A 25,521-nucleotide genomic window follows, 5' to 3' on the forward strand; every position below is an offset into this window, starting at 1 on the left:
TGCGATCTTAATAGCCGATATGTAACCCGGATTCACCCGTTGACATTTCGATGAGTTTTGAAAAGCAGCCTTAGTTCTGATGAAGTTCAAGCAGGGAGCTGCCTCAGCATGCGTAAGCTGTGAAGGGACAAGTAAAGGTTTATTCCATGCGGAAGACATGGAGGGTCGCAGCAGAAACACACCTTCTCTTTTCAGCATGGAATAAACATTTACTTGTTTCTTGGTATTGATGTCGTTTTTTTAGGCTTGAACTAAACGCGAATCTCTCAGAATAAAATGTCCCTAAACGTGACCCGTACATTTTGGAAGGTACTATTTTGACATGGGTTCGTATCAAATTAAACAGATGCAGGCTGCCATCACATTTTAAGTAGGAATACTAATAAAGCCTAGGTGTGTTGTTATTTTTCTCTTTTATAATAGGAAACCTGTATTTGAGGGGGCTAGCCAAACGATGTCTCCAGAGAAGCTGACAAGTCTGAACGGCCCCCCCCGCTTCTCTCCCGGAATGGCGCCGCCGAGCCAGCGGGGACGCGCGCGCGCGCCCGGCGCCGAGAGGGAAAGTGCTCAAGGTGGCGGAGAGCCGTGTTGTTTGGGATGTGGAACTTGGTCTGCCGCCTCAAACGCGAGACACAGCAAAATAAACTTACGGAGGAGTAAGAGCGTTGAGTCGTAGCAAAGAATCGGTAATAAAATAAAAAAAAATGCCAAATAAATCGAGAGAGAACTGGTGTAGCGATCTTATCTGTACAGTAGACCATGGCTGCATTGTTTTGGGTTCCTTAAGCGAACTCGGAGGTCTCTCCGTGGAGTCTTGTCTTTTCTCTGAGTGACTCTTAACCCCATTAAAAAAAAAAACATTTAACAGCGTTTTAAAGAAACAAGCCGACGCGCTGAGGCGGCGTCTGTCACACGCGCTCAGCGCTCGGTGACGTCCGTAGGAGAGCGAGAGGTGACGGTTGGGCTCGAGGACGGGCAGGGGGGCTCGTGGTGCGGGACGGGCTCGTGTGGCCCGGCTCCCTCCCGCCGCCGCCGCCGGCCCAGGATATCGGCTGGATCCGTAGCTGGTGATGTGGGCAGCGAGGGGCCGTGTCGCTCTTTAGGGTATAAAGTGGAGACACGTGCGGCGTTGTCAGCCTCGCGCTGCAGTTCAGTCGTCAGAACTTGTATCGGGCGCGTTCTGTGACGCACGAGCGGGTGGACCGAGACTGTTCAAAAAAAAAAACAACAACAAACGGCTCGAGTCCACGGCGACCCGGCCGCGCGCGGGAAAGACCCCGCTTCGACCGACCGCTCGGTTCCGGCGAGAGCGCCGTCCTGCCGGAGCCCTGAGCGCCGGGAACGGGCCCACCGCCGTGCGGGACTCATTAGGAACCGCTCGGACTCAGGCCGCTCTCTCTCTTTTCTTTTTTTTTGGGGGGGGGGGGAGAAAAACGACACAAACAGGCATAGGCTCGCCCCCCCACTGGCGGAGAGAGGGCGCGCGTCCCCGTTCGGCGGCGCTGTGACCGGGTGAAGCGCGCGTTCCCGCCGCCCACGGCCGAGCGCGCTCCCGAGCAGCCTGGCCGACTGAGTGCGAGAAAGATGGCGGCTGGCGGAGGCAGCGGCCGGGGCTCCTCGGCTTTGGAGTCTTCGCTGGACCGCAAGTTCCAGGGCGTCTCCAACACCATGGAGTCCATCCAGAGCCTGTCGACCTGGTGCATCGAGAACAAGAAGCACAACGCCGTCATCGTGCGCTACTGGATGAAGTGGCTGCGGAAATGTGAGTATCCCGCGGCTGGCCGGGGTTATATAATGCGGTGTCCCCCGCTTCTCCATCGGCGAGCGTGTCTGCGGGACGGGCGCTGGGCCGGGAGCTGTGTGCGCACAGGCCTGGCGCTGTGTCTGGGCTGGGGTGGGATTCTGCAGCAGCAGTGCGGTGTCATTGAGGAGCCCCCCGCCCGCTCAGGTGTGCTGGGGAGGTGAAATAGCTGTTGGAAAGTGTCTCTCCGGGGGGCCGGCCTGTGGCCTGTGGCCCCCCTGTGTGTCTCTCCGGGGGGCCGGCCTGTGGCCTGTGGCCCCCCTGTGTGTCTCTCCGGGGGGCTGGCCTGCGGCCTGCTGTGGCCCCCCTGTGTGTCTCTCCGGGGGGCTGGCCTGCGGCCTGCTGTGGCCCCCCTGTGTGTCTCTCCGGGGGGCTGGCCTGTGGCCTGCTGTGGCCCCCCTGTGTGTCTCTCCGGGGGGCTGGCCTGTGGCCTGCTGTGGCCCCCCTGTGTGTCTCTCTGGGGGGCTGGCCTGTGGCCTGTGGCCCCCCTGTGTGTCTCTCCGGGGGGCTGGCCTGTGGCCTGTGGCCTGTGGCCTGTGGCCCCCCTGTGTGTCTCTCTGGGGGGCTGGCCTGTGGCCTGTGGCCCCCCTGTGTGTCTCTCTGGGGGGCTGGCCTGTGGCCTGTGGCCCACCTGTGTGTGACTCTCTGGTTGGGGGGGCCGGCCTGTGGCCTGCTGTGGCCCCCCTGTGTGTCTCTCCGGGGGGCTGGACTGTGGCCTGTGGCCCCCCTGTGTGTCTCTCTGGGGGGCTGGCCTGTGGCCCCCCTGTGTGTGACTCTCTGGTTGGGGGGGTCGGCCTGTGGCCCCCCTGTGTGTGTCTCTCTGGTGGTGGGGGGGGGAGGCCTGTGGCCCCCCTGTGTGTGTCTCTCTGGTGGTGGGGGGGGCCAGCCTATGGCCCCTCTGTGTCTCCCTGGTGGGGGTCCTGCAGTGTTGCTCTCGGAGGTGCTGTGCTCATGGCCCTGGGAGGCCCTGGGGCGCACAGGGCGTTTGTGGGTGGCTGCTGAAGTGCCCTATCGGGGGGCCTTGCGGTGGGTCTTGGGTCCTGTGCTGCAAGGTGTGCTGGGAATCCTGTTCTGTAGACCCTGGCCATAGCGCGCCAGCTGCCTTCCCGGGTCTGGCCAGGACCGGCCCGGTCCGTTTGGGTCCAGCCGTGCTCAGTTCGCTCCCAGGAGGAGCGGACACAACAGGAGGCAGCTTACAAACCTGGATCCCTGGATCTCACCCAGCTGTCTTCAGGAACACCAGGGTATCGGCTAGGCAGCTTGTTCCACTCTCCCACAACTCTTTGGCTAAAGAATCGCTGCCTGTTCTCCATTCCAAACCTTCCCCAGGTTATCTGACCCAGTGGGAGTTGGCATTCACACTTTTATTTATGTCGGTAATAGCTCTGCTTCTGATGAATAAAACCTGAATTTTGGCTGTTATATGTTAAGATTAATACATTTAAATGCGCCTCTTACCGTTGAGTGTGATCCTTGTTGGGGAAATATCTGTATTGCTGGTAGCAAAGCCGTCAGGTTTAACCGGAAAGAAAACATCGGGCCAAAACGTTGGAAATCCTGCCGTTTCTCGCAGGTAGACTCCAAACTTTGGAACATGGCTCGTTCTTTAAGATGTTGGAAGAAGCGGCCGGCTGAGGCGTCCGTCTCCCGCGAAGAAACGGCTTCGATGTTTGGGAAAGCCCCCTGCCGGTCCGATCGGCACCCTGCGGACGGAGGGCGAGCGCGCTCGTTCGCGTGGTGATGTCGGCTCCGCGCCGCGCCCCGAGCTGCACGGTCCGTTGCTCGAGCAGCTCCTCTTTCACCTCCTCCGAAGGGCTGGAGCGAGCCAGCGTCTCATCGGCTTTCTTGGCCACCGCCGCGCCCTGCAGAAAGTTCGCCTGTGCGGCTGCGAGCCTTCCTGTGAGAGCAGCAGGCTGCCCCCCCGTTAACAAAGAAACCAAGTGAATTGTCTTGCTCTCCTTGGGTGGCGTGCTGTGGAGAATTACAGCACAGCCCGGCGCACTTTTTTAGCTTGGTTTCTGAAAGATGTTTACTGCATGCGCTGCTCTCCTCGCCCGTGCTGTTAAAAGCCCCTCTGGGTGCCGGTGCTGTAGGTGGCCGACTGCTGGTGTAGACGCTGTAACAGACGGGACCAGTCTTCGTCAGAAGCAGCCCGCTTGAGCCCGGAGATTCCCTCTTCCTGCCTGCAGAGCCCGGCACTGGTCTGTGTGGAACCTCACCTGCCAGGCTGTTGGCCCAGTCTGGGATTGTGGTCCGACTCTTTTCTTATTAAATCTCATCTGCGGCTCCTGCGGTGTTTTGCTGATCTGGCGTCTTCTCCCAGTGCCGGCCGCTGGCTGTCCCAGAGCCTGGACTGACAGAAGTCTGGAAGAGCAGCGGCCCTGCAGGTTGTCATGGTGCTCCATCAGCTACACCACTCCAGTTTGACGCTGTACTCTTTTTTTAAAATTTCAGAGCCACGCACCTCCCCGTGCGTGCAGGAATTATTTCTGAGCGACGTTCTGGAAAGCCGTCTGAGAATCTGATCACGCACATGCCCAGCGTATGTCCGTTACTGTGGGTGCTTGGTCAGGCAGGACCTACCTTTTCTCAGTTCATTCAAGCGACCGCTGTACGGGTCTTCCTATACACAAGATGTATTTTAATTGAGCAAGCAGATTCTTTCACTCGAACGAGCTGGGCTGTTGTAAAGCATCTCCAAGATTCTTCTTTTAACTTATTTTCTAATCAAGACTTGTGTGTTAGGTGTGTGCATTGGAGGATAGTGCCTAATGTTTGTGTGTTTGCTCACCAGAGTAAGGATGTATCTGCAGTACTGGATTCTAAATGCGCTGGGCTGGTAGTGGATTGTTTTCATGTTCAGTGCTGTATCGGGGTGACATCTGGGTGTTTGAAGGAACGTTTTTGAGTTCTCAGACCAATCACAGATTATAACACGGGGAGAAATGGGAGTTTAGTTTATCTCCTATTCGTTTTCACCTTACGAGCGGGTTTGTGAAGCTTGTATATGACAAGGAGTTACCGTATTTCCTAGGATACTGTATACATATAGGTGATCCTGGAGTTGAGTCATTGTAATCATTCCCAGTACTGTGAGTGTGTTAGAAACCGGAGAGGAATACTGTTTCCATGAAGGTGATCCTGGAGTTGAGTCATTGTAATCATTCCCAGTACTGTGAGTATGTTAGAAACTGGAGAGGAATACTGTTTCCATGAAGGTGATCCTGGAGTTGAGTCATTGTAGTCATTCCCAGTACTGTGAGTGTGTTAGAAACCGGAGAGGAATACTGTTTCCATGAAGGTGATCCTGGAGTTGAGTCATTATAATCATTCCCAGTACTGTGAGTGTGTTAGAAACTGGAGAGGAATACTGTTTCCATGAAGGTGATCCTGGAGTTGAGTCATTGTAGTCATTCCCAGTACTGTGAGTGTGTTAGAAACTGGAGAGGAATACTGTTTCCATGAAGGTGATCCTGGAGTTGAGTCATTATAATCATTCCCAGTACTGTGAGTGTGTTAGAAACCGGAGAGTAATACTGTTTCCGTGTAGATGATCCTGGAGTTGAGTCATTGTAATCATTCCCAGTACTGTGAGTGTGTTACAAACCGGAGAGTAATACTGTTTCCGTGTAGATGATCCTGGAGTTTAGTCATTGTAGTCATTCCCAGTACCATGAGCTGTGGGTCTATAATCACTGGGTTGGTTTCCTCACTCTGTGGAGGTGATGTGGGAGAAGCCTCCCAGACCTGCGCTAGCTGAGTGTTTGCAGGTGCCTGTGAGAACTGCAGGGGGTGGGCTTGGGGGTCCCTGAGGGTGGGAAGGCTGTGTTTATCTGGCTCCTTACCTTTCTCTCCCCAGCCCTGGTACGTGTCACGGGAGCATAAAGGCACGTACCTCCAGATTCAGAGCCCGCTGTCAGACCTCTACCACCGGCTCACTCTGTTTCCTTCTCGCACACCGCTTGTGCGGACTTTCATTTGCGCTGTTTATTGTTTAACTTTCTTGTTGTTGCTGCTGCTGTTCTGTGTTTCAGTGTGGTGTTTCCTTATTGTCTTTGTACTGGAGCATGCATGCAAATACCATTTCACTGCACTGACAAATAAAGTGAACTGGACGGAGCGGCTCGGCTGGGAGCCGCGGGCAGGAGGAAGGAAGTGCAGTTTGTGAAGAGTGGAGCGGGCTGAGCCGGTGTCCGGGATTTCCCTGGGATTTCTGAGTGAAGCGGATGCACAGATCACAGGGACTCATGGCGTGATAATGAAGGGGTGTTGGTAATCGCTTGGGCTGAGGTTGATGTTTCTCGGACAGGTTGCTGTCGACCAACCTCTGGTCAGACCTATAGCTCCGACAGGGTGGCAGAATGGTTTCAGAAGCCCTGTCCTGGTGGTGAGAGCTCAGGCAAGAGGCAGGGCAGGTTAGGTTCTCACTGTTTTGCTTGGCTGGGGGGTGAGCGCAGGGCTGCGCAGTGTCATCACGCTTGGGTTTTTCCTGCCTTTTTCCTGGTTTTTCACTCTTCAGGAGTGAGAGGTGTTCCTGCAGAGCATCTGACACTGGCCACGAACCTGAAGCTGTCACTCTCCCTGCAGGACAGTAGGCCTACCCCTGCAGTGCACAGCAGGCTGATCCGCTCCAGGTTTAAACAGTGTGCCTGCAGGAGTGTTACTGGCGATGCTCTGATCCGCTCCAGGTTTAAACAGTGTGCCTGCAGGAGTGTTACTGGCGATGCTCTGATCCGCTCCAGGTTTAAACAGTGTGCCTGCAGGAGTGTTACTGACGATGCTCTGATCCGCTCCAGGTTTAAACAGTGTGCCTGCAGGAGTGTTACTGGCGATGCTCTGATCCGCTCCAGGTTTAAACAGTGTGCCTGCAGGAGTGTTACTGGCGATGCTCTGATCCGCTCCAGGTTTAAACAGTGTGCCTGCAGGAGTGTTACTGCCGATGCTCTGATCCGCTCCAGGTTTAAACAGTGTGCCTGCAGGAGTGTTACTGCCGATGCTCTGATCCGCTCCAGGTTTAAACAGTGTGCCTGCAGGAGTGTTACTGCCGATGCTCTGATCCGCTCCAGGTTTAAACAGTGTGCCTGCAGGAGTGTTACTGCCGATGCTCTGATCCGCTCCAGGTTTAAACAGTGTGCCTGCAGGAGTGTTACTGGCGATGCTCTGATCCGCTCCAGGTTTAAACAGTGTGCCTGCAGGAGTATTACTGGCGATGCTCTGATCCCCTCCAGGTTTAAACAGTGTGCCTGCAGGAGTGTTACTGACGATGCTCTGATCCGCTCCAGGTTTAAACAGTGTGCCTGCAGGAGTGTTACTGGTGATGCTCTGATCCGCTCCAGGTTTAAACAGTGTGCCTGCAGGAGTGTTACTGACGATGCTCTGATCCGCTCCAGGTTTAAACAGTGTGCCTGCAGGAGTGTTACTGGCGATGCTCTGATCCGCTCCAGGTTTAAACAGTGTGCCTGCAGAAGTGTTACTGGCAATGCTCTGATCCGCTCCAGGTTTAAACAGTGTGCCTGTGGAAGTCTGACTGGCGATGCTCTCATCCGCTCCAGGTTTTTACAGTGCGCCTGGAGCTTTCTTCAGGTGTAGGGATCACAGAGTAGTAGATTTCAAGCATCCTCCCTCATCTTGGGTAGATCTGTGTGATTTTGGAAAGTGTCGAGAACTCAGCACACTGAGAATGTGGGTGTCTAGCCTCCCCGCTGCAGGGCGGCAGTCTCTGTGTGCTGGGAGGCTTGTTGCAGACTGGTGGCAGTCGTGTACCGGGTCAAGCCAGGCGCGCAGTGGGCCCAGTTTGCCCTGGGCCGGAAGGCAGTGGGAGAGCTCCACCAGGAAAGCCCAGCAGCCGTGGGCTGAAGAGACGTCCGCCTCTGGGGGCTGAGGGCTTGGTCTCTGGGCTCCCTGCTACACCTCTGTGCCTCTGAGTGAAGGCTCCAGCGCAGCTGGCTGGCCTGGTGCAGGGCTGTCAGGCTCGGTCACGTGCTGTGGGGGCGGGACGTCTCCCTCACTGACACAGGAAGGTGGTTTCACTTTCATTTCCCAGCTCTCGGGGAATTTGTGGGAATTTCTTAGTGAAGCGTGAGGCAGAGTAATGTGATTGATTCTGTCGTCTGACCTAGCCCAGGCGTTCATCTGTACGCAGTCCAGATGGACTGTCTTTGGAGTGTGGTCAGTGGTCAGTATCACAGGATCTGTACACTGTCCAGATTAATGGTGTTTGGTGTGTGGTCAGTGGTCAATGGGACTGGGCCTGTACGCTGACCAGTTTAGCTGTGTTTGGTCAGTGTGACTGGGCCTGTACGCTGACCGGTTTAGCTGTGTTTGGTCAGTGGTCAGTGCTCAGTGTGACTGGGCCTGTATGCTGTCCAGATTAACTGTGTTTGGCCAGTGGTCAGTGTGATAGGGCCTGTGTGCTGTCCAGATTAATGGTGTTTGGTGTATGGTCAGTGGTCAATGGGACTGGGCCTGTACGCTGACCAGTTTAGCTGTGTTTGGTCAGTGGTCAGTGCTCAGTGTGACTGGGCCTGTATGCTGTCCAGATTAACTGTGTTTGGTCAGTGGTCAGTGTGATAGGGCCTGTGTGCTGTCCAGATTAACTGTGTTTGGTCAGTGGTCAGTGTGATAGGGCCTGTGTGCTGTCCAGATTAACTGTGTTTGGTCAGTGGTCAGTGGTCAGTGGTCAGTGTGATAGGCCCTGTGCGCTGTCCAGATTAACAGTGTTTGGTCAGTGGTCAGGTGACTGGGCCTGTACACTGGCCAGATTAACGGTGTTTGGTCAGTGGTCAGGTGACTGGGCCTGTACACTGTCCAGATTAACAGTGTTTGGTCAGTGGTCAGGTGACTGGGCCTGTACACTGTCCAGATTAACGGTGTTTGGTCAGTGGTCAGGTGACTGGGCCTGTACACTGTCCAGATTAACGGTGTTTGGTCAGTGGTTAGGTGACTGGGCCAGTACGCTGTCCAGATTAGTGGTGTTTGGAGTGGTCAACATGACACACAGTTTGTAATAAGTGTTAAATTGTAACTTTTTTGAAAGTTTTTGAAAGTTTTGAAAGTAATGGTATTTTTGCTCAAGGAACTCGGTAAAAGTTTTTTCCTTCCAGAAAACTGCTGAAGCACAAAAGTATCATCTTGTAGCGATACTGAAGTAATAAAAAGTAAAAAGTAGCTGTTGTTACTGTGAAGTCTTCTTCAGGTGTGAGGGAGAGAGGAAAGCCAGCAGTTGATGAAGCAGCAGAGGACAGAAGCCGGGAGTGGAGAGGAGGAGGGAGCAGGAGAGAAGCAGAGTGGACACTCAGGTGGTGTGAAGCTGAGACGGGTGAAGAGAGGTGCGAGGTCAAAACCCGCAAACGAATAGAGAGGATTAGAAGGGAACGAGTCTGTCATTGAGAGAAGGGGGAAGGTGTGATCCTGGTGTTTAGGATCATATTGGTTTTGGATGTCTTCCTGCAAGAGGAGTTCTGAAACCCCTCTGTGAGGACGCAGACAGAGAGATTGATGTGACTGAGGTGAAATGAGAGACTGTGTTTGGAGAGAAGTTTGATCCTCACAGCTCTGACATATTCCCTGAAAGGGTCTTCCAGTCTCCGTCCTGTCTCACAATCGTAAATAGCTGAACATCTGCAGCGAGAGATGCAGTAAATGAGGTTGCTGGAGGTACAAGATGTCATCTGCGTGATCCAGAATTGTCCAGAGGGGCCATGAATGAGCCTGGTATCGGATATCCTGTACATTTACAGGTTATGCAGCTGGTTCTGTTGCTGGGGAACATGCCTGGTGGGGATGATTCTGAGGGCGGTCAAGGGAGCTGTGGACAAGAAGGTTACGCAGAATAGGTGGCTGGCTATGTGAGAAGATGGGGTGGTCAGAAAAGAGGGTACCAGTGTAGGGATCGTCCTGTAAGATGGGCAAGTTGTCGTTAATGGTCTGGTAGGGAGGCACCGATGGAATGCGGTTGTGAGGCCGGGAGTTCCTGATTGAGTTTATGATCCAAGGGCTGTCTGTGGCTCAGAAGAGGGCCCTGTCGATAACATGGGTGGGGTATCCTCTTTTCTTCTCATGCTTTATCAGCTTAATTACAGCAGCTTGGAGGGCTGTTGAGGTTCTCTGCAAGACATTAGACTTCAAAGAAAACTTATCGCGCTGTTTAGTCAAATCATTTAAGAGTGGGTCTCTGATGATTTTCTGGGTGTTTGAAGCTGCAGTCCCAGTTGCAAAGACTGGTTATTAAATCTCGGTAACAGAATACATTCGTGGACGTTCTAGAAAAACTAGACAAAATGATGAACTCTGTGATGGCTAATGTGATGTGCGAGAGGATAAAAGTACAGGTTGTGCAGCAGACAGTTCCACCACAGAACGTTTCCGACACGATCTGCATGCCGAGTTAACACGCAAGTTGTATTTGTCAGCGAAACGGCCTCGATGTTGAGAGCAGTCTTTCTGTTGGGTTAAAAGAGATGCGTTCGCAAGCCTGCTTCTTTACAATGACATAGCTTCACGTCGACTCGTTCTGGATCGCAGCACATGGCGCTGCGCAGACCTGGACATTTTGTTAATTTTGTGATGGAAATTAATAATTGCTTACACTTATATGGCGCTTTTCTGGACACTCCACTCACAGCGCTTTACAGGTAACGGGGATCCCCTCCACCACCACCAGTGTGCTGGAACTGGAGGTTTTACAAGTTACTGTGTGTATTTTCTTTTTATTGTGGTTTGAAAAGCGCTCATCAATGCTGATTCTTTCTGATGCTTTCTAACCCCCAAATATAAAAATGCCCTTGTAGTTTCCCTGTAATAAGCTGCCCGGGGCTGTGTTATCAGCAGTCTTCCTGAGGCTTCTGTGTGTTTGCTCTTGCAATCGTCTGTGTTTGAGAGGGAAAGGGGGGCAGGACGCAGCGCTGTGGGGGTCCGGTGAGTATCGGACCCCAGCCTGACCCGGGGAGACCTGTTTGTGAGGGGGTGCAGGGCCCCAGTCTTATCAAGTGACTTGAAATTGAACTTCTCTGAGAGTCTCGGCGCCAGCGGTAGCGGTTGTTAGCCAAGCAGTTTTTTTGGAATGGGAATAATAGTAGATTTCTTCCTCAGAAAGGGGACGATTCATAACTTTAAGGACAAGTTAAAAATATCACAAAACAGATCGGCACAAGACTCTTTCCACCTGCGCTGCACCTGCGCTTTTCCTTACTTTAACTGTCCTGAACTGCCTTCACACCTCTGCTGATCAGCTGAGGTGCTCCTGCAGTTTTGTTCAAAATGGGTGTAAAACGCAGTGACATTGATCACATCTGTTGAAATATAGAAAGAAAGAAAATGGCCCTACCTCCGTGTTTCCTGAAGTTGGCTGGTGATCGAATATAGGCTGTGACTCCCACTCCCTGACACTCCCTGCACTGATGTACAGGGGTCTGTGTGTACAGACAGATACAGATACCCCGACTTGACATTAACTGACCGTAGAAACAGCAGATTTCTAGTAAAATCATTGCAAAACAGCTTTGTGTTATAGAAATGTTTATTGTTGTGTTCTTTTGTATGGGTGTTAGAAGAGAAGCTGAAATTACCCATACATCTGTGCCCTGACTTGACTTGTTCTGAGCACCTCTGTGCTCTGACAAAGACATTCACAGAAACAGAGAAGCACAAGCTAGATAAGTTAAAAATAACTAACTTTACTCTATATAGCATAAGATCTTCCTGTTTATCATATGTACAGTATTTAATGTAACTTTATGTAGTACTATATTAAAGTAACCATGTTATACTCCATAAGAGTATTTCATACAGTATTTTTCTGTATAACACTTTTATAAAGAGAAAAGTTAAATTGAAATTTTCCTGTTGCTTTCGTCTTCATGTGTGCTATATGTATGCGATACACTGCATGTTAAAATTTATTCAAATGTTAAGCCTGTTTAAACAAATGTTTAAAAATGTTGTTCAAGCTCTCATGTTTTAGTTTTGAAATTCTGTTTCTAAAAGGTTTTGAACTTTTAAATTAAATTAAAAGTGCTCATTGTAATGAGATACTACTACTACTACTACTACTACTACTACTACTACTAATAATTGCTTGTACTTACATAGTACTTTTCTGGATATTCCACTCACAGTGCTTTACAGGCAGTAGGGACTCCCCTCCACCAGTGTGCAGCCCCACCTGGATGATGCGATGGCCAGAGTGCACCAGTATGCTCCCCACACATTGCTCTCGGAGTGATGAAGCCAGCTCAGAGATGGGCATTATTAGGAGGCCAGGATAACACCCCTAAACTCAGTAATCATTCGGTTTACGCACAGACGCTGTGACTGTATACTAGTGTAAAATTGTTGTCACGTCCTTGTCTCTCCTCCTGTTGAAAGACACTGATTGTTAGGATAAAATAAATTGCATTTGAGCCTCTGGGTAATCTTTACATGCTCCCAGTCCTCATAAAATCCTAGTGCAGTTATTTCTTATGGGAAATAATTCCCTCCTTAACATCCCTATTTTACTGTCCTCTTAAAGGCGTTGCACATAGATCCCCTGTGTTCCTTTTTAGCAGTATTGTTGTGCTTGTTGAATGGATATTTTATAAAACAGCACGGCCTGTGGCTGTGCTTCAGAATAGTGCATCACGAAAGCAGTCAGCACGGGCATCTCCACTTTACCCAGTGAGAATCCAGCCCGTGTGGACAGTATCCCAGATAAGATGCTTCTGGGACATTTAGTGGAGTAAGAAGACCGTCTTTTCTAAACCAAAGTGCTTTGAGTTTAAAACGAATAAAATCTTATGGAAATAAAATTAAGTACAGATCTAATGTGTACTTTCACCTGAGAGTGACACAGGCTGGTCTGACTGTGGGGAAACCACCTGGCAGGATACAGTCTGCACTCTTGACACAGATCTGCCGACTGCAGGGGAGTGTGGACTGCCAGGACGCGCAGGCTGAAGCCTGGTGTGACATGTTATTTGTCAAAGAGGTTCTGGTGTGTCTGCTTTGTGCCAGAGGGCTGCTCAGAAGTCCAGTTCAGAGTGAGAAAGAGTGAGTGTCATGCGATCAGTACGATAAAGGTATTGACATTCAGGAGTTTGGCCTTATATGCGGTGAACAGGGTTGGCGTTCAAGGACAACCACTAATTTCTAGTTCTGTAGAAATGGCACAGTCACCTCTCTGGGCGTCACTGTCCCTTTCCTCCTCTGGTTCAGTGACCTACGTTGTGGTTTTTCTGATTTAAAAGGGAGAAGTTAACTTGCTGAATCTCAGATTTCCTTTGTTCCATGTTTTGTGCTTGTAGGGGTTTCCTATCTTACTAAATTGGGTTTCTTGACTGCACTTAATTCAATGCTAGGAAGTAATCTGTGAGAGATGACTGTGTTCAGGGAATCAGTAGTTTTGCATGTGTTTACCCTACTTTGGAGAAACGCACATGACTGATTCCTTTATATTTTTTACAGTAGTCCAGAAGTTCAGCTTTGACTCCTTCTTTGTGCTGGCACAGCATGTTGTTTGTCTGTGTCCAGTTTCTATCCAGGCTGTGGTCATTGGATAGTGGACTAAGCCTGTCCGCTCTATGCAGCCAGATCTGCCAGTGTTCAGTTTCTGTGGCCAGGCTATGGTCACTGAGCCTGTCTTCTCACTGGTTCTGTACTTTGTCATTCTGCCCTTCAGATGTTGTGTGAAGGTTGTTTTTATAGCATTGTGTTTTTTCTGGGCTTGTGTGGGATGTCTTGTTCTCTAATCTTGCTGCCTGCGTCTCTGTGTGATGCCCTTCTTCTGCCACTCAGATCTTCAAACCCAATGTAAGCTTCACTGGCATTGCAAGAGATACTGCTAAAACATTTCTGCAACACAGTCTAATTCTCCTTACTCCCCTCAGTAAGAGCAAGTTTGTTTTGTGTGTGTGCAGGCAGAGGAGGTGTGGGACAGGGGCTCAGAGCTGGGTGGTATTTAGGGGGCTTGAGTTGGTTGTACATGGTGCCAGTGGACAGGTGCTGCTCTGGGGCTCAGAGCTGAGTGGTATTTAGGGGGCTTGAGGTGGTTGTACATGGTGCCAGTGGACAGGTGCTGCTCTGGGGCTCAGAGCTGAGTGGTAGTTAGGGGGCTTGAGTTGGTTGTACATGGTGCCAGTGGACAGGTGCTGCTCTGGGGCTCAGAGCTGGGTGGTATTTAGGGGGCTTGAGTTGGTTGTACATGGTGCCAGTGGACAGGTGTGGGTCTGGGGTTTAGAGCTGGGTGGTATTTAGGGGGCTTGAGGTGGTTGTACACGGTGCCAGTGGACAGGTGCTGGTCTAAAACCCTGGATTGCCTTTTCTAACCCCGTCTTCCTGTTTCTCTCCACAGCTGACGCTCCGCACCGACTGAACCTATTCTATTTGGCCAACGATGTCATCCAGAACTGCAAGCGCAAGAATGCCATCGTGTACCGCTCCACCTTCGCTGAGGTCCTCCCTGAGGCCGCCCTGCTGGTCAAGTGAGTGCACTGCGCCCGCTCTGCTCCCAGGACCCCAGAGTCCCTGTCTGGGACTGAAGTACAACTCAGTTCTTAGGTCACTCATTCCTTAATATCTCTCTTCACACCCTGAGATTGATTGGGTTTAAGACTCTGACTCCGTTTGTCATGTTGGGTGATCTAGACAGTAATATAAAGACACCCAGTCCAGCTCCTCTGTATCTTCACATGAACACTCCTTCATCATCATCAGAGCTGCAGAGTCACTGTACAGACACTCAGTCCAGCGCCTCTGTATCTTCACATGAACACTCCTTCATCATCATCAGAGCTGTAGAGTCACTGTGAAGACACCCAGTCCAGCTCCTCTGTATCTTCACATGAACACTCCTTCATCATCATCAGAGCTGTAGAGTCACTGTAAAGACACTCAGTCCAGCTCCTCTGTATCTTCACATGAACACTCCTTCATCATCATCAGAGCTGGAGAGTCACTGTACAGACACTCAGTCCAGCTCCTCTGTATCTTCACATGAACACTCCTTCATCATCATCAGAGCTGTAGAGTCACTGTAAAGACACCCAGTCCAGCTCCTCTGTATCTTCACATGAACACTCCTTCATCATCATCAGAGCTGTAGAGTCACTGTAAAGACACTCAGTCCAGCTCCTCTGTATCTTCACATGAACACTCCTTCATCATCATCAGAGCTGTAGAGTCACTGTACAGACACTCAGTCCAGCTCCTCTGTATCTTCTTGTCAACACTGCATGCTCCGATTACCAGAGCTGCATTGTCTAAGTCAGCGAGTGTTCCCTCGCAGGGATGCCAAGGTGCGGAAGTCTGTGGAGCGGATCTTCTCCATCTGGGAGGAGCGGAACGTGTATCCCGAGGAGCTGATCACCGAGCTGAAGACCAGTCTGGTCAAGAAGGAGCCTGCTGGTAAGAGTTACCAGGGTAGGGTTTGTGTTGTAGAAAGAGATGTTTAACACCTCTGTACAGGTGTGTGCTACAGGGTGCTCCAGAAGCAGTTGTCCTGTTGTGCTGTAGACCACCAGGAACAAGTCCAACTGAATAATGACCACTGTAGTACAGTGCCCACTGTAGGGTGTTGATGCCCTCTGTCCCCTGGAGGGCACCAAGATACACGCTGCCATTGTCCTTAGAGCTGGGTCTGCCCACCCCTATTGTGCATTTGTACTCGTCTAAGCACCATAGTTAGCAGTGAGGGCAAGCTGCATGGGTACTGCTAAACGGGGCTTGTCCTGGTCAATGCTAGCAGCTGGGCCCCTAAGGGCATCCAAGTTGCTATGGTAATTGACACCAGTGGACCTGTAGGTGGCGCTCTTGCTTCTGGAACACAGTTTCATACAGTTTTGGTCTACACAGATACAGCAGTACACACACCTTTGTAAAGCAGTGCCTCCTCGTATTGGTGTTAAACAGCCTTGCACTTGGCCTCTCCTTGAGTGCTTGGGCAAGAAGCTGAGCTAGAAGTGTCACATCTCCAGGACAGCTTGTATTTTGTGTTTTCTTCTCATTTAAAATGAGTTTTTCCTGAACTAGTTTCAGCTCCAGTGAACCCCAAATCGGCCCTGAAATCGAAGATAGTGGCAGAGTTTGCGGTGAGTGTCTCTGTCTGTAATTTCTTTGGGTTTGGGTTTATGCGTCGTGCTGCACGAGAGCTGCCGGAGTTTGTGGGCGCGCAGAGCTCTCTCTGTCCAGCTGGGGGAGCTGGCGTGGCTGCCTGGCACTTGACTGTCTCTCTCCCGCCTGCCTGTCCGCCCCGCAGCCCCAGGCATTCATCGAGCAGCTGTCGGCCTACCAGCGCTCGGTGGAGGAGGTGGAGCTGAAGGAGAAGCAGCTGTCGGCGCTCAGGGTCGACGTCTGCAGCACTGAAACGCTGAAGCGCCTCAAAGGTCAGAGCGGGTTTCGTGGACCCCCCCTTCCTCCTGCTCCTCGTCTTCACACTGTACTCCTCTCTCTTTCTCCTCCTCCTCCTCTCCTCAACACTGGACTCCTCTCTCTTTCTCTTCCTCCTCCTCCTCTCCTCAACACTGGACTCCTCTCTCTTTCTCCTCCTCCTCCTCCTCCTCTCCTCAACACTGGACTCCTCTCTCTTTCTCCTCCTCCTCCTCCTCTTCTCAACACTGGACTCCTCTCTCTTTCTTCTCCTCCTCCTCTCCTCAACACTGAACTCCTCTCTCTTTCTTCTCCTCCTCCTCCTCTCCTCAACACTGAACTCCTCTCTCTTTCTTCTCCTCCTCCTCCTCTCCTCAACACTGGACTCCTCTCTCTTTCTCCTCCTCCTCCTCTCCTCAACACTGGACTCCTCTCTCTTTCTCCTCCTCCTCCTCCTCCTCCTCTCCTCAACACTGGACTCCTCTCTCTTTCTTCTTCTCCTCCTCCTCTCCTCAACACTGGACTCCTCTCTCTTTCTCCTCCTCCTCCTCCTCTCCTCAACACTGGACTCCTCTCTCTTCGTCCTCCTCCTCCTCTCCTCAACACTGGACGTGCTCCATGTTTCCGTTAACCTCCCCACCCGGCCCCCTGGCCAGCTGTCCTCTTCTGTGTGTCCGTCTGTCTTGCTCGCCGGCTCACCCCCCTCCTCCCCCGCTCTGCGCAGACAAGGCCGGTGGGAAGAAGTTCTCCAAGGACTTTGAGGACGGCAACGCGAAGCTGGAGGAGTTCGTCTCCTTCCTGGAGACCCAGGTGTGCAGCGGCCCCAAGCTGATCGACGCGCTGGAGAACGCCGACGTCTTCTACGAGATGCAGTACAAGGAGGTCAAGATCGTCGCCAATGTGAGTCTGGGGCTGGGACCCGGGTGGCCTCTTGCAGCTTTACAGGGATTTTCCAGCAGTTGGGGGGCCGTGTGGGATGTTATGGAAAGAAACAGGTTTTCTTGGCGCGTAGGTTTAAGCCGAATCTTTACAGAACCGCACTCGGTTCTCCTACAGAGCTCAGGCTGTGTGTCGCTCCCATCCTGTAGCTGGATCAGGCTCGTACTCGGGGGTTTTAAGGGCGCCTGCAGAATGACGGGCTCTGCGCGGGCGAGGTGCAGGGAGGCCGCCAGCGCACGGCCGTGGACTTGGCTCTGGTTCCAGGCTCTCGCAGACGCCGCCGTGCGCCGCGCAGCGTGCTCTGTCCTGTTCCCGTCCCTCTGGGACAGCTCCGGGCCGGCACGCTCCTGAGCGCAGCGGCAGGCAGGCCGGTCTGTGTGCCCGCTGCGCACTGCAACACGCTAGCATAGGGACGTGCCGCCCCCCCCCGATCGCGCTGCACAGCGCGAGGGAGCTGTCCCAGAGCGTCGGGGACGATCGCGCTGCACAGCGCGAGGGAGCTGTCCCAGAGCGCCGGGGACGATCGCGCTGCACAGCGCGAGGGAGCTGTCCCAGAGCGCCGGGGACGATCGCGCTGCACAGCGCGAGGGAGCTGTCCCAGAGCGCCGGGGACGATCGCGCTGCACAGCGCGAGGGAGCTGTCCCAGAGCGCCGGGGACGATCGCGCTGCACAGCGCGAGGGAGCTGTCCCAGAGCGCCGGGGACGATCGCGCTGCACAGCGCGAGGGAGCTGTCCCAGAGCGCCGGGGACGATCGTGCTGCACAGCGCGAGGGAGCTGTCCCAGAGCAACAGGGACGATCGTGCTGCACAGCGCGAGGGAGCTGTCCCAGTCCTGCCGGTTCTCAGCGTGGCCAGAGTCCCCGGCTCTGGCCCCACTCCTGAGTGGCGGGTCGGATTTTGTCCCCCCCCAGGCCTACAAGACGTTTGCGAACCGCGTGAACAACCTGAAGAGGAAGCTGGACGTGCTGAAGGCGTCGCTGCCCGACCCCGAGGACTCGCCCATCCCCTCGCCCAGCGAGGACGCGCCCTCCCCCACGGGCTCGGAGTCCCCCTTCCACGGCATGGGGCGCACCGAGGGGGACCCCGACATCGACGGGCAGGCCATGGATGAGCCGGAGGGGGGCGCCAGCCCCCTGTCGTCCGCCAGCCCCCCCGCCCACAGCGCAGACAACCGGGACGTGCAGGACATGGAGCTGTCCGAGGAGGAGGAGACGGAGAGCGCCAACATCATCGGTGGGCATGGCGGCCGCCGGCGGGCTGATTGCCAGGGGGGAAGGGGAAGCAGTGCGTTCGCTGGCACTACTGCTGCGTCTCTGTCCGTGTTTTGCAGTGGAGGAGAGGAGGGAGAAGCCCGCTCCTGCGGACTCCAGTCCAGCCCCGGTCAGCCGGGCCTCTGAGGCCCCCGCAGCCAAGCAGGTGACCCCCCCGGTGAGCGCTTCCCCCGCGCGGACCCCCGGCACCCCTGGGACTCCGTCCCACCCGCTCCCCGTCAACCTGGCCAACGTGGATCTGGGCAAGATCAGCTCCATCCTCAGCTCCCTCACCTCCGTGATGAAGAGCACAGGTGAGCTGCCCCCTGAGGCCGGCCGGCCGGCCTCCCTCCCTCCCTCCTCCTCGGCAGTGTCGCCCTGCCCCTTGCGACGCCAGCTGCCCTCTCCCTCTCTCTCTCAGGTGTGAGCCCCGTGTCCAGGCCTTCCCCCGGGACCCCCGGCACGCCAACCCCCCACGGAGCAGTCCTGAAGCCCCCCACTCCGGCCGCCGGGCCTCCTGCCAACCCCCTGGCCAGCATCCTGTCCCGCGTGGACATCACCCCCGAGAGCATCCTGAGCGCCCTGTCCAAAACACAGGGCCAGACCACCGGGCTGCAGGGTAGGTCTGTCTCCGTCTCCTTCTGTGACTGCCCGTCTCTGCGGTCTCGGAGGATCTGCTGAAATCCCGCCAGTCTTGCGTTTCTCGCGCCGCGTTTAAGGACTCTTTCTCCTCTCCCCTCCGCCCCCCCCTCCCCCCCCCAGGCCTGTCGTCTCTGCTGCACAGCGTGGCAGGGAACAGCTCTCACAACACGGGGACCGCGGGCGGGGTCCCCAACTCCGGCAAGGAACGGCCGCCCCACCCCGCCGGCGCCGCCCAGGCCCCCCGCGGCCACAGCGGCCCGTCGCAGAGCTCCCCCACCCCCACCGCCGCGGACGCCGCCGCCGCCTCCTCCTCCTCCTCCTCCTCCTCCTCCTTGTCCTCCTCCGGCCCCGCGGTCAAGAGCGGCCCCTCGGCGTCGGCCAAGCACAAGCTGCCGGCCCGGAGCGGCTACAGGAGCGCCAGGGACTCCGAGAGGGAGAGAGCGAAGGAGCGGGAGAGGGAGCCGCCTGTGCCGGCGGCCCCCGCCTCCTCTTCCTCCGCCTCCTCTTCCTCCTCCTCCTCTTCTCCCTCCAGCCTGGAGATGAAGATCCACAAGTTCCTGCAGGGCAACCCTGGCTTCAGCGCGCTGAACCTCAACATCCCCATCCTGGGCGGCGCGGCGGGCGGCACCGGCAGCCCCTCACTGCCCGTCGCTCAGGGCAACAGCTGCCCGGACTTCGGGCACCTGCGCCTGCCCCCGCCCGCGGACAACGTGGACGGGACCCCGGTGCGGGACGAGAGGGGGGCCACGCCCACGCAGGACGAGATGATGGACAAGCCCGCGGGCGTGGAGACCATGTCCCTCCTGTCCAAAATCCTGAGCCCCAGGTCGTCGTCCACCCCCGGCAGCAGCACGCGCTCCCCGCTGTCCGCGCCGGCCGCCGGGAATCCCGTGAGAGCCGGCTCCGTCTGCTCCTCGTCGGGCTCTTCCACGCCCGCGGCCCTGCCCCCCCCCTCCTCCTCCTCCTCCTACAAGGCGTTCGGCCAGGGGGGCCGCGACCTGTCTCCGACCGCGTACCGGGGGGGCGACTCCTGGGAGAAGCCTGACTTTTCCGAAGCCCTGCCCGCGGGATCGTTCTATCCCCGCGACGCCTCGGGATTCGGGGAGGCAGAAGACGAGTACCCCGGCTATGGGGGCCCCCCCACCTCGGCCCTCTTCAACCTGGACAAGAAGCCGGCCAAGTCCATCCTGAAGTCCTCGGCGGGCGGAGGCGGGAGGGCGCCGGAGGACCACAGGCGGAAGAGCGGGGTCTCCTCCTCCTCCTCCTCCTCCTCGGCGGCTGTGTCGGCTGCAGCCAGCTCTCCGCACGCAGCCGCCGCCGCCCCCACCCCTGCCGACTCGCTCACCGCAGCGCCCCACAAGCCCAGGGAGCGGACGAAGGAGGGGTACCCCTTCGGCGAAGGGGGCGGGGCGGCGCAGCCGAACGCACGGGCGGGGGCCAGGGGGGCGGACGCAAAACAGCCCCCTTCTCCGGCGCCCGCCCCTTCTTCCGCCGCCGGCACGGAGCTCAAGGCGCTGCTGAAGGGCGCCGCCCGCAGGCCGGAGGCGCCGGCGGAGCGCGAGGCGGAGAGGGACCCGGCGGCGGGCGGCCCGGACCCGGGCCCCCAGGCGGCCGCGCCGCCGGCCGAGGGGGAGCACTACCACCGCATCGAGACGCTGGTGTCGTCCGCCTCCGCGGAGCTGCGGCCCGACGGGGACGGGGGGGCCAGGGGCGCCCCCATCCAGACGCTGGGCTACAGCAACCGGCGCGTGTCCGGCGAGAGGATCCAGACCGTGGAGTCGATCCGCGTCATCGGGAAGGGGGTGCGCGGCCACGGCCACCCCCGCGAGTCCGCCCCGCCCGGGAGAGGAGGGCCAGCCACCTGGTACGAGGCCCCGGGAGACCCCTACCGGGACGGGCACGCCCTGGCCCACCCTCACCCCCACTCTCACTCCCAGATGCCCCTCTCAGCCCCCCCCAGCCAGCCGCCGCCCCCCTCGGAGTTACCGGGCCTGGGCAGCCCCGTGGGGCCCCTGCCGCCCCAACTGCTGCCTCACCCGCCCTCCTCCGCCCCCCCCGGCGTCCCGGGGCAGTTCCCCTTCGAGGATCGCTCGCTCCTGCCCTACCCCGACCTGCCCCCGCCCCCCGCCGCCTTCTTCAACTCCCACCCCCCGCCCCCTCCGCCGCCCATCCCGCAGCCCCCGCCCCCGCCCCGGGACTTCGTCATGGCGATGCCCCCGCAGGCCCCCGGCGGGCCTCCCTCGGCCGTGCTGGTGGGGGGGGTCATGGTGCCGGTCGACCGCGTGCTGCCCCCCTTCCAGCCGCGGGGGGAGGGCGGGGGGCCGGCGGTCAACAGCACCGGCGGCGGAGGCACCAGTGCCAGCGCCCCCCCTGCCCCCGGGGTGCCGTTCCCTCCCCCGCACCGCCACCCGCCCCCCTCCCCTGCCCAGGAGGGTCCCCCCAGCGTTCCCCCTCTCCTGCCCCCTTCCCAGCACCCCCGCCCCGGGACCGTGAAGGAGCATTTCGCCCCCCGGCCCCCCCTGCATCACCCCGGCGCCCCAGGGCCGCCCCCGCCTCTCCTGGGACGGATGAGAGAGGCGCCCAGCCCGCCGCCGCCCCCCTCCTCTTCCTCTTCCTCCTCCTCCTCCTCCTCCTCCTCCATCCCCGCCCAGCCCCCCTCGCCGACGCGGGCTGCGGCCCCCAGCCTGCCCCCCCGCTCCCCGATCGAGCCCCCGGGGCAGCAGCAGCAGCAGCAGCAGCCGCCGCCGCAGGGCCCGCCCCCGAACCCCCCGCCCTGCTCCTCCCCCTCCCCCTCCCCCCAGCCCCCGCGCGGCCACCCTGGCCCGCCCCTCCTCTCGCCCCCGGCCTCCAAGTCCCTCGCCCGCCTGGCGCCGCCCGCCCCGCCCGCCGCGCCCCAGAGACCGTTCTTCCGCGGGCCGCGGCCCGACTTCCAGCCCCGCCACTACCGCCCGCCCCCGCCCCACTTCCACGACCGGGACCCCTCCTTCCGCGGCAAGAGGCCCTACCCGGCCTTCGGGGGGCCGGGGGGCGGGGGAGGGGGCAACCCCTTTTTTGTCCCCAAGCGGCCTTTCCTGCCGCCCCGCTACTGAGCCGGAGCCCGCGGACCCGCCCCGCCGGTGTGCATGAGCCCCTGAACGTGCCGCTGCCCCCCAGCGGACGTACCTGTACATAAGCTCACATTCTCTAGTTTTTAAAGCAAATTATGATTAATCTGCTCTGTGTCCGAGTAAATCGCTGTACAGCACGGGACGAGGTGCCCTCCCTCCCTCCCTCCCGGCCTGCCCGCCTGCCCGCCTGACCGCCCCCCCCTGCTCGCTCTCCAGGGGGGGCTGGACCAAACCGGCGCTTCGTGTCGCGCCCCGAGTCCACCGCCCCCTGAAACCCCCCCCCCCCCCCCCCCCTCCCCTGGCCTCCTGGGGGGCTCCTCCGTCATCGGCACCCTGCCTCGGGCGGGAAGCCCCTGGGGAACACGCGGAGAGGTAGATGGTGGGGGCGGGGGGCGGGAAGGATGTGAACAACAGACGCCCGCAGAAGAAATTAAAAAAAAAAAACAACAACGAGCAAGAGAAGGCGGCTCTTTCATTTTCCTGGTTTTCCTCCTCCTTCCTCTGTGTGTGTGCGCCCGTGCGCGCGTCTGTGTGTGTGTGTGTGGTACAAACGGGATGGGGGAGTCTGGGAGCGGGAATTTCCTGTCTGTAGGTCAAGGGGGTCTGTCCGTGTCTCCGTGTCCAGCCGTATAGCAGCTGTAAGCTCGAACCCTGGGCCGCTGCTGCTGGGGCCAGGGAGTAGAGGTGACCTGTCGGGGCTTGTCATGACTGATTGGTTCAATTAAGCAATTAAGGGCGGGGCTGCAGCCCGGCGCCGGAGGGCCCCAGCTCCCGTCACTGTGAGGTGGTAATCCTCATGGGGCCGGCCGCTCCTCCTGCTGTGCCTGTGTCTCCACTGCTGCGTGGGCACGTGGAGGCACAGAGGCACACGGACGGGCACTGCCAGCCATCACGAGCCTGCATGGGTGGTATATGCAGTCCGGTTTTCTCTCCCTGTGGGCTCGGAGCTCTTACTGACTAAAATGAACCAGTTACTCTGACTCTGGCTGGTCCGACTCGCCCCCGTTTCCAGTGTCTGTGAAGCAGGGGGGAGACCACAGCCCCCCGCCCCCCGCCCCCTTTAACAGCTTGTTCGCTCTGGTTTAGCAACTAACCACAGGCTTTCAGCACAGCCGGCTGGTGTGATAAACTGGGGTCCCCGAACCCCCAGAGTTCAGGGTGATTACACTGGGGAACAGGCTGAATGAGGCTCCAGGTTTTGCCACCAGCTGCAAGGCACCGGAGCTCCAAGTCTGGATCCAGTTGGGTTTCTGTGTCTCCTTAGGTTCGTTAGGGAAGATTGTTACACTGATCACCCAGTAAGGCTGGACTGGACCAGTTCATCTTCTCCACAGACTGCAGCCGCTGACAGGTCAGGGAGAGACACAGAAAACCTGCTGGATTCTGGACCCTGAGGTCTTGTGATGGGAACCTCTGTATTAGAGGCTCCCGGGCTGTCCTTTTGAATCCATTTGCACATTGCAGTGCACTTACAAGAGTGCAAATTAAACTGTTTCAGCTTCAGCAGTGCAGTTTGGAATAGCCTGCATTGAATCAGACAGCCGTGCACTGGTAGACTTGACTGTTCTGTAAAACCTGGAGTGGATCAGACGGCCGTGCACTGGTAGACTGTTCTGTAAAACCTGGAGTGGATCAGACGGCTGTGCACTGGTAGACTTGACTGTTCTGTAAAACCTGGAGTGGATCAGACGGCTGTGCACTGTGATTGTGATGAGCAACATTGTAAACGCCCGCAGTGGGCCAGAGTGCTGTGCCAACACTAAAACCTGGAGTGGATCAGACGGCTGTTTTCCTTGGCGAGTGTGTGTAAGTTTGGGGGAGGGTGGGGCTCCAATTTGAATGTTCTTCAAAACTGTTAGACTGTGTGAAATGAGTTCCCCTTTTCTCAATGTACCTTTTTAAAAAATATACTTTTCAGTTGCTCTCGACTGTTTAGTTTCATGATTATTTTTTTCTCCCCCAAGATTAAAACTGGGAAACTTGAGTTGACGTCATCTTAAGAATTTGTTTCCTGCAGAGTCTTAATTTTCTTCCTAGCAGATTTTACACTTTGCTCTTTAGAGTTCACATCCCAACTTTGACTCCCTCTCTGATCACCGAGATGTGTGCAGTTGTATATCTGTAGATTGTGACCAATTGTTACTTGTCTGTTCTTTTGCAGTGAGGCATTCTAATTGTTGTGACGTGGTATTCATTATAATTAATTATCCATGAAATAGCCAAGCAGAAATATAGCCCCGCCTGTGCCTCTGTGGGGCTGTAGTACTGGCAGTGGTGCCAGTTGTCTGAGCAGAGGCACTAGGACCGCGGACGGCGGGCTGGGCACACACAGGCCAGCCGACACACGCAGAGGGACGGAGGGAGTCTTCTCTTTCACGTGGAGCTGTATTGACATTAATAAAATCAGTTTCAAACAAAAGGAAGGCACTTTATTTACAGGCATAATCTGGGTCATGTTGCTGTCATTATGGTTTTTATGCAGTAGCCTGGGGGGTGTAAGGGTACAGGGTGAGTATAGGTCCAGTCCAGACTGAGCTGGGTTATATTGTAACCCTACAGGCCAGAGATCGCTGGTCCTGTCTGGGTCGCACTGTAACCCTACAGTCCAGAGATCACTGGTCCAGTCTGGGCTGGGTCATTCTGTCACCCTACAGTCCAGAGATCACTGGTCCAGTCTGGGCTGGGTCACACTGTCACCCTACAGTCCAGTGATCACTGGTCCAGTCTGGGCTGGGTCACACTGTAACTCTACAGTCCAGAGATCGCTGGTCCAGTCTGGGCCGGGTCATTCTGTCGCACTACAGTCCAGAGATTGCTGGTCCAGTCTGGGCCGGGTCACACTGTCACCCTACAGTCCAGAGATCACTGGTCCTATCTGGGTCAGGTCATATTGTAACCCTACAGTCCAGAGATCACTGGTTCAGTCTGGGCCGGGTCACACTGTCACCCTACAGTCTTGAGATCACTGGTCCAGTCTGCCCCGGGTCATACTCTGACCCTACAGTCCAGAGATCACTGGTCCTGTCTGGGTCACACTGTAACCCTACAGTCCAGAGATCACTGGTCCAGTCTGGGTCACACTGTAACCCTACAGTCCAGAGATCACTGGTCCAGTCTGGGTCATAGTGGAACCTTACAGTCCAGAGATCACTGGTCCAGTCTTGGTCGGGTCATACTCTGACCCTACAGCCCAGAGATCGCCTGTCCACTCTGGGTCGGGTCAGATTATAACTCTACAGTCCAGAGCTGTCGGACTGTTTGTGAAGGTAACTCAGAGCTGTGGTTCAGTTGGGTTCAGTGTAGTCTTTAAAGAGGAGAGCCAAGCAGGTGTTGTTAATCACACTCGGCATTCGAGCCTTCCCTCATCTCCGTGGCTGGGGGGGGGTTGAGCTTGATGGGAATACAGTCTTCTTTTGATTCTGTCCTGCGGGTCCTGGGTGT

General features: G+C 56.4%; 1 protein-coding gene across 3 annotated transcripts; it reads left to right on the forward strand.

Annotated features, from left to right (window-relative positions):
• The first annotated feature begins 559 nt into the window (after positions 1 to 559).
• Positions 560 to 24,499, forward strand: LOC148815161 (regulation of nuclear pre-mRNA domain-containing protein 2-like). 3 transcript variants are annotated; one of them, XM_088905153.1, is made up of 11 exons: positions 566 to 686; positions 1,430 to 1,762; positions 14,130 to 14,259; positions 15,063 to 15,181; positions 15,806 to 15,864; positions 16,032 to 16,158; positions 16,866 to 17,041; positions 17,993 to 18,314; positions 18,412 to 18,645; positions 18,753 to 18,950; positions 19,094 to 24,499. In XM_088905153.1, the coding sequence occupies exons 2-11, from the start codon at positions 1,585 to 1,587 to the stop codon at positions 22,060 to 22,062; spliced, it is 4,512 nt and encodes a 1,503-aa protein (XP_088761279.1). In that variant the 5' UTR covers positions 566 to 686; positions 1,430 to 1,584; the 3' UTR covers positions 22,063 to 24,499. The 3 variants fall into 3 exon arrangements, with proteins under 3 accessions (XP_088761278.1, XP_088761279.1, XP_088761281.1); XM_088905155.1 differs by having other exon boundaries at positions 575 to 686; positions 1,447 to 1,762; XM_088905152.1 differs by having other exon boundaries at positions 560 to 1,762.
• Positions 24,500 to 25,521: the final 1,022 nt, after the last annotated feature.

The sequence above is a fragment of the Atractosteus spatula genome, chromosome 25, assembly GCF_055471065.1.
Source record: "Atractosteus spatula isolate fAtrSpa1 chromosome 25, fAtrSpa1.hap1, whole genome shotgun sequence".
NCBI classification, from domain to species: Eukaryota; Metazoa; Chordata; class Actinopteri; order Semionotiformes; family Lepisosteidae; genus Atractosteus; species Atractosteus spatula.

Bases quoted from the DNA above. Each gene is read 5' to 3' on its own strand.
- LOC148815161 (XM_088905152.1), top strand. From the start codon at position 1,585: ATGGCGGCTGGCGGAGGCAGCGGCCGGGGCTCCTCGGCTTTGGAGTCT. The intron at 14,260-15,062 runs GTGAGTGCACTG...GTTCCCTCGCAG, and splicing joins GAGGCCGCCCTGCTGGTCAA to GGATGCCAAGGTGCGGAAGT. The intron at 18,951-19,093 runs GTAGGTCTGTCT...TCCCCCCCCCAG, and splicing joins CCAGACCACCGGGCTGCAGG to GCCTGTCGTCTCTGCTGCAC.